Source organism: Clarias gariepinus, chromosome 7, assembly GCF_024256425.1.
Source record: "Clarias gariepinus isolate MV-2021 ecotype Netherlands chromosome 7, CGAR_prim_01v2, whole genome shotgun sequence".
NCBI lineage: Eukaryota > Metazoa > Chordata > Actinopteri > Siluriformes > Clariidae > Clarias > Clarias gariepinus.
This window is the reverse complement of record NC_071106.1, coordinates 18,194,109-18,206,773: the sequence shown is the minus strand read 5'-3', so window position 1 is coordinate 18,206,773 and position 12,665 is coordinate 18,194,109. Positions and strand designations below refer to the sequence as shown.

The following is a 12,665-nucleotide window of genomic DNA, read 5'->3' as shown; positions in this document are numbered from 1 at the left end:
ATTTTGAAGATACTGTACAGCTCCTGAATTAAACCTTCTGAGATCCAGACTTTTCCATTGTAGATTGTATACACTGCAATTTTTCCACACTGGTTCTCTTTATTAGCACCAGTGACCATGAATGTAACGTCATCATCAAGTCCTAACATGATGATTGGACAAGGATATAGCTGGAAGAAGATGCAGTGTCCTCTATGAGGACATTTGGGTCCCAGGAGGCTTTGGGGAAGAAAAAAAAAACTTGGTGAAAAGCCCTGTGTGTTTAATCACATCATCTGGTCATCAAAAATTGGTGTTCTGTGATGTTTAGAAGTAAGAGTGAGTGAACTCTTCCAAGGAAGGAAGAGTTATTCAAATAGCTTCATGCGCAAATAGCGCTGTGCAATTAAATGACCCAAGAGCAGTCCCAAAGATTAAAGTGACTGAAGCGACAGTATCAATGAAAAACTCTATTTTATTCCGTCCTTGTAATCCTGTCACTGCAAAACCAAAAGTAAAGGAAGTGAAGCTGGGCCTGATCTAGCTCCTCCTACAGTATAACCTCAACCCTTAACCCTCGTAACACTGTAGAACATGCACTAGTACAGTATACATGCTTGTTACCCAGCTGGAGGTTGTTCAAGCTGTGATTGTTTGTTACCTGACTTTAAAGTCAATAGTGTTGTGTGAAAGTATTAGCCATTATCCACAAATGGAGAAATCAGCAAATGTGGTTCACTGGAGTCCCAAAGCCTTAGAAATAAAGAAAGACCTTCCAGACTAATACATGTCAATTACTTCTTGTAATTCAATTACTAATTTCTTTATCTTTTTTTTAAGCGTGCTTCATTGGTGGCTCAGTGGTAGGTTTCTTGCCAGCCATACGGAAAGCCCGGGTTCAGTTCCCACCCAATGCCCCCTAAGCCAACAACTGGATTCAGCGCCGGTCTCGAGCCTGGATAAAAAGGAGGGTTGAGTCAGGAAGGGCATCCGGTGTTAAACCTGTGCCAAGTTGTGTGCGGATCAGATGGTCTGCAATGGCGCCCTGGATGGGAGCAGCCGAAGGACCAGCAACAACAACTTTGTCAGACAGGTTCTACAGTATTAAAGTGTTTTCTAGATTCAACAGGTCTGGCAGTAATCATGATTTAGGGTTTTTTTTTTCCTTAATAAATGAAATCATTTTTAAAATGCATTTTGTATTTATTTAGGGTTATATTTGTTTAATATTAAATATGATGATCTGAAACATTTAAGTTTGACAAATTTGCGAAAATAAACACATAACTAAAATTTGACCCCAGCTGTAGGTCACTGTAGAAGTGTCGGGCTGTAGATCTCAGGAGCAACAATGGTGTTGTGCTAAATCATTCCAGATAAAAAACAGCTCAGAGAGTTTAGATGAGAAAAGGGTAAGGGATATGTGAAGGGGTTTGGGATTAACACAAGATTACCACGATGTGGGGATGAATTATGACAGGATAAATAGGGGAGGTTGCGGGTAAGAAGACTGTGTGTCAATGAAGTTGCTGTTTGTTGGAGATCCTTCACAGAGAAAAGTGAATATGGGAATTCACAGGGAGCACACTAAGAAAAAGTGGAGTGTCAGTCATGTGCGGTAATGACAACAGTGTGGAGGGAGAATCGATAATGAGGTCAAAAATTATCCGCATTTCAGTAACTTTTCATCTTATCAACACTTTCCATTCAAGGCCACTGTCCTCCCAGTCACTGATGTGCAGGTGTAAACATGTTACATCAGTTCGTTTGTAGCTGCGGTGTGAGCAAAAATGGATGCTTAGATCAGCAGTGCTTTGTTTTTTTGTGGTCTGAGTGTGGACCTGGTGCTGTTGTTCATCAAAGACTTTCTTTGCAGTATAGAGAAGGTGTTTTGTTGAAAATGTAAGGATGGAGAAGTTCAAGGAAGGTCACTGAGAATCCATTACTGATGATGAGACATGGATTTATCACTAAAAGCCAGAGAATGGAAACATCCTCAACTGCAGACCAAGAAAAAATTGATGCTTACATTTTGCTGTGATGTTCAAAGTGCCAGTATTGGAACATTTACGGGGAAAAAGTCCAACAGTCAACACTGCCGACACTGCAAAATATTTTGGAGATGGCAGAAAAATTCCTTGGATTAAGAGAGCAGCTGCAAAAAAGACCATTACAAAGCAGCAAACAGGTATTTGAAGCTGCTGGTGCCTCTGGAGTCCCGCAAACCTCAAGGTGTAGGATCCTTTAAAGGCTCGCAGTTGTGCATTAACCTACCCTTCGGCCACCCTTAACCAATGCTTACAAGCAGAAACGGTTGCAGTGGGCCTAGACATACATGAAGACTAGTCTTGGTTACTGATGAGTGTCATGTAACCCTGGATGGTCCAGGTGGATGGAGTAGTGGATGGTTGGTGGATGGCCACCATGTCCCAACAAGGCTACAACGTCAACAAGGAGGTGGTGGGGTCTTGTTTTGGGCCGGAATCATGGGGAGAGAGCTGGTAGGCCCGTTTAATGACCTTGGCAAAGTATATAGAGTTTTTGACTTTCTTCCATGGTAAAAAAAAGAAGAACCGTGCCTTTTGTAGCAAAATCTTCATGCAATGCACCATCTCATGCTGCAAAGAATAGCTCCGTCATTGGCTGTGATGGGCATAAAAGATGAGAAACTTATGGTGTGGCCACCATCCTCCCCTGACCTCAACCCCATTGAGAACCTTTGGAGCATCCTCAAGCAAAAGATCTAGGATAGGAGGCAGTTCACATCAAAACAGCAGCAGCTCTGGGAGGCTATTCTGACATCCTACAAAAAAATTAAAGCAGAAACTGTCCAAACAACTTCCAAATTCAATAAATGCAAGAACTGTGAAGGTGATATCAAAGAAGGGGTCCTATGTTAAGATGTAACATGCCCTGTTGGGATGTTTTTGATTTAAATAGCTTTTGATATTAGTAAATATGACTTCATAATTAACTCTGTTGTGCATAATAATTTGGAACAGTGCATTTTTATTTTTATAACAAATATTATCATTAGGAGGTTTGTTCAATAAAATTTGATTTATATCCTAATGGTTGATGACTTGAAAATTATACTGACTGTCATTTGCATTGACTAATTATAAAAATCAGAGAAAAATATTATTTGCGTAATAATTTGGAACACGGTGTACTCCTGATTTTGCTCCATTGGACTTTCACCTGTTTAGCTCCCTGAAAGCAGCCCTATGAGGATAAAGATCCAAAAGTGATAAATAAGTGAAGGCAGCGATGCATTCACGGCTCAGCCTAAAATATATTTTTGTAATGAGGAAATATGAAAGCTTGTTGACAGATGGACCAGCCAATTGTTGACTCCTATAAGAATATATGTGAGAAAAAACTAATGCAAGGATGTGAAACTTTTTAATGAAACATGAAAGGATTGTGCCAGAAACAGAAGAACAATACAAATTAGCTAACAATACTGCATAAAATCCACATGATTGAAAACAAAAATATACATAAGACAACATGAGTCTTAAGACAGTCTTAAAGTAACAACAAGAACATGTTGATTTGTTTCTATGTGGCTTCACTAACTTTATATCCTCCGACATCCTGAGTCATCATAGAGGGAGGTGTCTGTACTATCTAACTAATTATTTATCATCTCCTTATTCTTAAATATTCCAACATAAGGGAAGTTTTGACAACTCACAAACACAATGCTTTAAATTTTGGATTATAAAAAATCCTGATCTCAAGGAAGACCTGCTGGATTTCTCATGCGTAGGTTCCTGAGTAAGGGTGGGGGTGCTCTGAGCCCACTTGGGCCGTTCTGCATTGCTGGACCATAAGGTGGTGGTGGTGCACGTACATTGAAGCCATGGGGTCCATTATGAGGGCCATGTGTCCTTGGTGCATGTGTGCCATGTGAAGCTGGTGGTCGTCTTGGTGCCGTGGAACCCCTTAATAGTTGTGGATTTTGAGAAACAGAGGAACAATGAGGAGTACCGTGGGGTGATGGGGGGCTGTTAGGAGCAGAGGGACCATGGAGAGGCGGAGGACCATAAAGTAGCGAACGGGTCTCAGGGGCAGACGGACCACGCGTTTGTGGATGGCCACGAGAGGTAGAGGGAGCTTGAGTCCCAGCTGGACCACGAGATGGTGGAGGATCATGAGGTGAAGGACCCTGAGGAGATCCTTGAGGAATATTCAGTGAGAGAAGAGGAGGAGGCTTGGTTTTGGGATATGAGTCTAGAGGAGAAATAGTCAAGATATCAAAACATATATAACACATGTATGTATATACACACACAACATTTTTTCTGCTACCTTTGCATTGCTCAAGATATCTAGATTTATATAACAGTTAGCTTACCAGACAAACGGCTATCTTTATGGGAAAGATATTAGAAACAAGACAAGATGGATTGCGTATTCAATTGATTTATCATGACCAGAAATACTGTTCTGACAAGTATGCTTGTAAGATACAATATAATATGGGAGATCCTAGTTCCCTGTGCATTTTCAGCACATTATTAAATGTGTGTTTATACACATTAAGTAGATTTTTTTTGTAATTTGTTTACAAGTAAGTAAATGAATAAATAACCTGGTGTGCTCACAGGAACCCCATGGGCAGGCTTGGCTATGCCAGTGGAAGATGTTGGGTGATCACTGGAAGAAGGTGCGGGACCTAAAGGTGTAGAGAGAAGGGGTGGAGGATTCCCCAGACTTGCAGGCAGACTGTTTGTTGTCTCGGGAGCTGCTTGACCATCAACTTCAGGAGAGGCTGCTGAAGGAAAAGAACAAAAACAAACACTGATGTCTAACTCATTCATTTTTTTGGAAACAGGTTGTTATATCAAACTGCCAACACTAAAATAATGATTGTAAAATGTTAAAGTCAGTGAACAGTCTGAACAAGTGCAGTTTGTTTGGAAGGTTTGCCAGGAGAAAGCCTCTCCTGTCTAAAAAGAACATAGGAGCATTCTGACGAATGAACATGAGGTTCACAAAACAGAATCTGAACAAACCACAAAGCTTATGTAACAATGTTTTATGCAAGGATGAGACTAAAGTGTTTGGCCTTAAATGTCCAACGCCATGTTTGGCAAAAAAACTAAAACAGTCTTTCATCAGAAACTCCCCATACGCACTGTCAAGCATGGGGGATAGGTTTGCTTGTTTTGCAGCCACAGGACCACCTTGTGGTCATTGAGTCAGCCATGAAAACCTCTGTTTATATCAAAAGCAAATGTGAGGCCATCTGTCCGATAGCTAAAACTTGGATGAAATTGGATCCTGCAACAGGATGATCCAAAGGACACCGGTAAATCTACATCAAAATGGCTGAAAAATAAAGAACCAAGATTTTGGAATGGCCAAGTCCAGACCTCAACCCAACTAAAATGATGTGCATATGCGAATGCCTAAAAACCTCAATGAACTAAAACAACATTTTGAGGAGGAATAAACAAAACTTCTACAAAGAGATGAGAAACTGATAAAGTAATAATTTCATGTATTACTTTAAGTTATTGCTAATAAAGGTACAAGCTTTTAAACCATGGAGGTAATATTGGCCACATGTTTTTTTTTTGTCTTTGGCTTTATTAAATAAATAATGACATGGTAGGACATTCGTCTGAGGATGAGGACGCTGCTACGATCAAATTGTTTTTAAAAACACACAGAATTAAAAGACGTGGTACTATATTTTACCCTACTTTAGATCTCACACTCAGTAGCAATAAGGGATTAAAATGCATTTAATCTGTGCCATTAATTTTATCTAGAACCTGCCAGAATTTGTCAACAGCAGAGCCCATGGACTGGCAAATGCTCCAATGACACTTACAGTACATTTACCCAAAACTTTCATACGGACAACACATGCACCAAAGAGAACATACAGTATACACAAACAACAACAACTCAGGAGCCATTATTTCTCAACTCAACTCTAGCGTACACTTTGTCGCTGTGTTCAGCAGGAGCTCGCCATGCGTCCTCACCTTGCAGATGGTCCTGGCGGTTGTGTACATACGCAGCGATAGAGCCCAGCTCCTCTGGGTACAGGTGTAGGCCCTCAGCCATGAGGAGGAGCAGGTGGCGCGTGGCAGAGGGCACAGCATGGCGCTCTAGCTTGGCCCGCTCCAGGTAGTCATCTGAGAGCTCGGAAGCCCTCGCTGCCGCCTCCACAGGGTCACACTGTCGCCGGGCACCGCTCACACACCCATATTCCGCCATCACCAGGTCCAAAGCCTGCTCTCTGGGCATGTTGCGGTGAACTGTGAGAGTGAAATGGAAACTCGGTCATTGGAGGGGAAAGGTGCATATATGCTGTGGTGCAGGTGCACAGTCAGTTATTGCAGTTTATGCAGAATGAAAGCAACGGCTCAGTGCCATCACCAGACACAGTCTTTAGCCAACAGATTAATTTCAAGCAAGGTTATGTCATTAGTTTTTGATGACTACTGATGACAGTCCTCATTTTTAAATTTTGATTATGTACATTTTTTGATTGTTTCAGTTTATTAGCAGCAAGTTTCATATTAACTCCGTTTTTTTAACCTTATTTACCCATGTATTTGACTGAGAGTAATTTATTAGTTTAATATATTTAATACGAAGTATTTCAGATTGTTCCACAAGGATGGCATAAAGTATATCAAAAATTCTATTTGCAAAAGAGGATTTTACAAGAGTCGCCAAGTAGGTTATAAGAACATTTAAATCAATACTTTTATCTCTTAACTTCTGCACATTTTAAACTCTGCTTTAAGTTTTGTTAGTTCCACTTGGTACACTTGATCAAAGACAAAATAAGTAAAAGTGTGAAATGTGAAAGAGGTAACCTGAACTTTTAACAACCAAACAAATGGAATAAGCCACTGCTTCCAAAGAAATCCTTTTTTTTTTTATTTATCCCAGTTACAAATACCATGGATTAGGTTAGGATTTAGCTCTTATTGTATCTTAGAAAAGGACAAAAAACTTTTATATATATATATATATATATATATATATATATATATATATTCATATATTCTGCATCTTCTAGTTAAGTTTAGTTTTAAAACATGCACCATGTTTGATTTGATTTGGAAATGGTTTGTATTGTGGTGTTCATGTGTGTAGTACATACACAAAGTATACTAAACACTACGCTCATTGGAAATATTAATGAGGAAACCTGTACATCTGCTCATTAATACAGTTATCCACATCAGTTATCCAATCATGCGGCAGCAATATAATGCGTTAAGAAATAGGGCTACAGGTCACGAATTTTATTTAACGTTCATATCAAACATGGAAGGGGAAAATGGGTTTAACTGTTAGATAAATTTTGATGGCAGTATTGAGATTTTCAGAAGTGGCTGGAATCACCTGGAATTTTTATATAAAAAAATATTTACATAGAATGTATAAGAATAAAGTGTAAGTTCTGTGCGTTGCTCATGAGACAGGCCAGATCAGGTTCCTAGAAACTTAGACAACTACTGACAACTGTTGTGAACAGAAAGGTTGTACTCATCATGCATAGTGGCCACTGTACAAGTCTCTGGAGGCAGTGTTATGATCTGGGGTTGCTTCAGTTGGTCAGATCTCAGCAACATTATATAGAAATTAAATGAAGGTATCTGACAACCTGAAGGTACTAAAAGACCAGGTCATCACGTCAATGGATAATTCTTTCCTGATGGCATGGGCATATTCAAGGCTGACAATAACAAGACTCATCAGTTCAAACTAAATGTACTGTATTTAGAATGTGCTGGAGTTATTCTCCCATCATCATTACAAGATCTCAGGAAAAATGTAATGCAAACTTGGATAGAAATAAATGTTGTGATGTTGCATAAGACTGCTGAAACATAACCATGGAGGATGCTCACTCTAATCAAAGCTAAAGGCTTTCCAAAGAAATAATAGTGTAATAGCAGCCTTTTTCTGCCAGGCAGTGTAGTTGAATAAATGAGCAGGTGTACAGGTGCTACTGATAATAAATAATGTGTGTTTATGACATATACACATTTTTTTTAAAAACTGCATCTGACCGAGAACATACCGGCTGATAAGGATGACAGGGATGCCTACCATGACACCAATGTATTTTCTTATGTTAGTTTAGACTAGAGATTTTGCAGCTGTTTCAAAGGAAACTTACTTTTGAGGGACTCTGAAAATATGATTACTGTGCACGAGGAGAGCGCTACATTAGTCTGTTCGACGAGAATACATAAGGGGGAACCATCAGAGCGGACATCTTTCAGGGCCCGGGTCAAGCCTGACTCTGCACGCAGGTAAAGCATTTCCACCAAGAGGCCACGCTCCTGCAAACAGTGGCCTAATGATTTCGCGTAATCCCTTTGAAAGAAGAAGAAGAAGAGAGCTTGTTATGGACCTCCGGGCAAAGGAGATTGGAAAAATGTGTTTGGAAGGAAGCAGCATGGCGGTGCTCGGAGTGTATTATTATTAAAGACTACAGGTTCGCCATGCAGATTTAAAATAATAACATTAAAACATAGGGGCAGCTAACATTTTAAAATTACATTTTTCAAATGTAAAGCTGAATTGATCATTGGTGATAGTGTATTTCGGAGCACTACGAATTTTTCTGTCCTCTAGGAGAACTACTTGGAGCCTCAGCAGGCTGAATATAGTATGAACATGGTATACACTTAGCGCTCATATTACACAAGCACTCAGATTCAGGGTATAAATCCTTAATATAATAATTTTCTTTATTTATTTTTTTAGATTTATTTGGTCTGCTATTTCCTTATTTGTTGGATATATGCACAGAAGTAGACACACAATTCAGTGTAAAAGAAACACAGAAGTAGTGAATAAAAAAAAAAAAAGTCACCATGACATATATGAGGTCACCATTAAACTGAAGCTCTAAAACAAATCATTAAAACATTATTTGTATCCATATGCATGAACTGATCGTGAAATTTTATAAAGGAAACGCCTTATTGTTCTTTTTTTATTTGATTTCCAACTAATTTTTTAAAATATGTATATTTAAAATGTAAAATTGAATATTGACATATTTAGAAATATGTTTTCATGTGTAACCAAACTTGAGTGTTTGAAAAACATCTATACATTCATCCATCAGTTTACCTTTCAAATTTGTCAGCTAATTATTAAAATTATACATTATAGATATACATTACTTTTTTTTGTATACATCAGAATTACATATAAAATATTATATTTTGCCGACCCACATGGTCAGCTTATAACGTGATATAATGTCATAAAAGCAAACAAAACCTCAATTCAGTGATGAAGTAACCAGGTGGTTTCCAAAAAATCAAAAAAACAAAAAAAGTGTTACACACACTAATAAAATAAGTACTCACAACTTTTGGTTGTTTAAAGCAAGAACGACACAATCAGCAGGCTGCTTGGCTCCATCTCCATGGAAATGTTGATAAAATCTCTGGTACAGGGCACTGCGCTTGTCTCCATCCCTTAGTGAGGTAACTGATGGAGGGCAAATATGCAAATTATTTCACAATAAACAACTTAATAACTCCACACAATGCACATTTCAATAATCTTATTGCGGGTTCTACATGCAAATGGACTACTAACACTGGAAATACTTAAAGAACCTTAAATAAGACAGTTATTATTAAAGACATGGCTTAAGAATGTACACCTTAGAATAATTACCATTTGGCTCATGAGGTGAAGGGTCGTACTGTTTATAGTCTGTAGGGTCGGAGTAATCATTACTCTGTTCCACATTTTCAAAGCTAAAAAAGACAAAGATTAACATACATGAAGTTAAAATTTTGGGGTTTAACAGAATCCTGACTTTGAGTAAAAATTTGTTATTTTCAGGAACTGCACCAGATATGAGTTTCATATGGTTGTACCTTTCTGTTTCATGACACAAGTCGTTTCTTTCCTCTCGACCTGGATATGGCTGACTTCGAAAGGGTCGAAAAGGTTTAGCCCCACTAAATAAAAAAAAAAGATAACTTGATGTCAGAGTAATAGTGCTAAACAAATGTGTAACCTGCGGATTAGGTTTAGAAAACAACTAGAAAGTACTCAGGCCTCAGAAACCTTATTATTAATTAGTTGTTGCACCTCCATTTTTCTTTTCTTTTTTTTAAACTACAATGTTTTTCATATGTGTTATATTTTCATTATTTGTAACATGTCTTTGATGTCACTAGCCTAAACATAATTTAAAAAAACATTCCATTAACATTAACCTAAACAAATGCTAAACTACTGTAAAAAATTTTTTATAGGTTTCTTAATTGTTGAATTTGTTTTTGTAAACACAATTCACATGTACACAACCTTTATGTCAGTTGCTGTGGTCTGAATACTAAATTATTGTCTGCTTGGCACGTAGTGTTTTAATGTTTTTCACTGTTATGAGTAGGTTCTATATCTGGTTCTGAGTCTTACAGGATGAGCAGGATTTAAACAGCAGTGGTTTTCAAATTGGGGTCTGTGAATCATAACCAGGCCTTTTTTGTTTTTAGAGATCCAATACAGTGGTGTTATATTATTATAAGTGCTGTTATATTTGGTACAGAGTTCTTTTAGTATTCGTTACCTGATAAAATAGAGACAGACCCTTAAACCTAATTAATGCTTCCTCAACAAGTACCTAAACGTTGCAGCGACACAGACCACAACTGTAAATTGTCCACCTAGTCGCAACGAATTTCCAACTTCTTCTACACTTCCATTTTTAGAGTTGAACACCATCTCTCATTTATGCACCTGCACACAAGTATAAAAGCTCACCATGCTGGGTCACTTGTCCAGCATAGACTCTACATTAAACTTTACACAAAAGCAGAAATCAGGTTTTACCTTACTTACCCAAATAACCTGATTTGATATTACTTTTATTGATATAAAAAAATTTGTTACATTTCTAAACAAACTTAAACAATTTGCTTCTAAAATACAGGACACTATATTTCACACCACCTGTAGGATCATAGAGGAACTGCAACATTTTACAACATAAAATGCAAACATATACAAAACATAAGTTGGCTGGACTGTCTTGTCAGAGCTCTCCGTTCAAGGCTATTGTCTCCTCAGTCACTGGGCAGATATGAACGATTACATCAGTTAATTTGTAACTGCAGTGCGAGCAAAAATAAATGCCCCACTTGTGATTTGCATGAAAAAGAGCAGCGTGCAGTTTACTGTTTCTTTTGGGGGGACTGAAGGTGTACCGGGTGCCAAAACAACTCATGATTTGAGCAATTATGTCGACAAATTACGTACAGTGAAACCTCGACACAGAATTTAATTTGTTCTTGAGGTGAGTTCGTGAGGCGAAAGAAAATCGTATTGCGATGTGAATTTTCCCACTTTAAATATTGTAAATGCAGATAATCTGTTTTAGCCTCCAAATATATTAATATTGGCAACAACAACAAAAAAAAAGATTTAACTTTTAAACATGTGAGTTGTCTAAAAGTTGGTATTGTGGGTTGACCCTTTTGAAGTAGCTTTTACTGAAAAAAAAAAGAACAAAAAATATTTAAATTAGTGAACTCATTTTGCTTGGCTTTCCATTGACGCAAGTTTTAAAAAGCTCCGGAAAATTCGTAAGGACGAGTCTGAGGTTCCACTGTATTCGTATCTTTTTTTTATTATTAATTTTTTTTACATTTTTTCTTTTAATTTTTATTACATTTAAGTCACAGACAGTGATGTGAGCAGTTCACGGCATATCTCACTGTGTATGGTTGTGTCTGTGACAAACAGAAGTAGAATTTGCTAGAAGATCTCAGATCTCAATTCATTCAGATTTCCATTCCAGAAATAATGCGAAGGACTTTTTAAAATATCAGTACAGTTTTAAATAAAACACTGTATATTTAATTTGATATTATATTATATTATTATTATTAATGTGTGTATTGTGCACTGAGCAGGTCGGTGCAGTTCATTTATTTACTCCAGGTGAAGTGTCCCTGAGGTGTTAAATACCCGCGGGTGAGATGAGACTGCCTCCGCCGGCTTCTCCGCGTCCACGACGACATCAGTAACCGGCTCCGGGTTGAACACTACACCGGGAACATGTAAGGGATCAGAAATACACGGTTATATAATCACAAACCACATTGTGATAACTCTAAGTTCTAACCGCTATACAGCCTGCGGGGAGTGGAGCTAAAAGATGCTCTTTAGCTAGTTATAAAATGGGCGGAACGGCATCACTGTACAGTTACAACTAGCAACAGTTGTAAATATATATATAAATCTCTATAACTAGTTAAATATTAATGTTGGCTAAAAGTAAGCAAATTTCTAAAGAATTGTATTATCTATGGCTAGCTGAAGGTAAACATAGCTTCTAAGCTAACACCAAATTGCTATTTTAAGCAGCATACCTGGTGTGAATGGATTACACTTCTGCTAGTATTAGCAAAAAAAAAAAAAAAAAGTTACACCTTCGGGACTTTAGCAGGAAAAAGGAAAATGAGAATTCATTTACAAAAATCTAATGAACCAATCGCTAGGTTGTTTTCCCAGCTATTAGGCAATTCTTCCTCGGTAGGATTTGCTGCAAGTGTTTGTGGAAGCGTATACCGCCACCTGCCGGAGAGCCGAGACTGAACCAGCTCCTAATGAAGCATCTTGCACTTTTCTCTCTTCCCAATTCAGATTTCACATTGAGATTT

At 38.0% G+C, this 12,665-nt stretch overlaps 1 protein-coding gene across 2 annotated transcripts; it reads right to left on the bottom strand.

Annotated features, from left to right (window-relative positions):
- Positions 1-3,370: 3,370 nt before the first annotated feature.
- Positions 3,371-12,605, bottom strand: si:ch211-216l23.2 (uncharacterized protein LOC565061 homolog). 2 transcript variants are annotated; one of them, XM_053500344.1, is made up of 9 exons: positions 12,375-12,605; positions 11,971-12,047; positions 9,873-9,956; positions 9,667-9,749; positions 9,351-9,474; positions 8,144-8,343; positions 5,985-6,260; positions 4,580-4,759; positions 3,371-4,218 (listed from the first exon to the last, which is right to left on the bottom strand). In XM_053500344.1, exons 2-9 carry the CDS (start codon positions 12,021-12,023, stop codon positions 3,722-3,724), a joined length of 1,497 nt encoding a protein of 498 aa, XP_053356319.1. In that variant the 5' UTR covers positions 12,024-12,047; positions 12,375-12,605; the 3' UTR covers positions 3,371-3,721. The 2 variants fall into 2 exon arrangements, with proteins under 2 accessions (XP_053356319.1, XP_053356318.1); XM_053500343.1 differs by having other exon boundaries at positions 4,580-4,762; positions 12,375-12,603.
- Between the last annotated feature and the right edge of the window lie 60 nt (positions 12,606-12,665).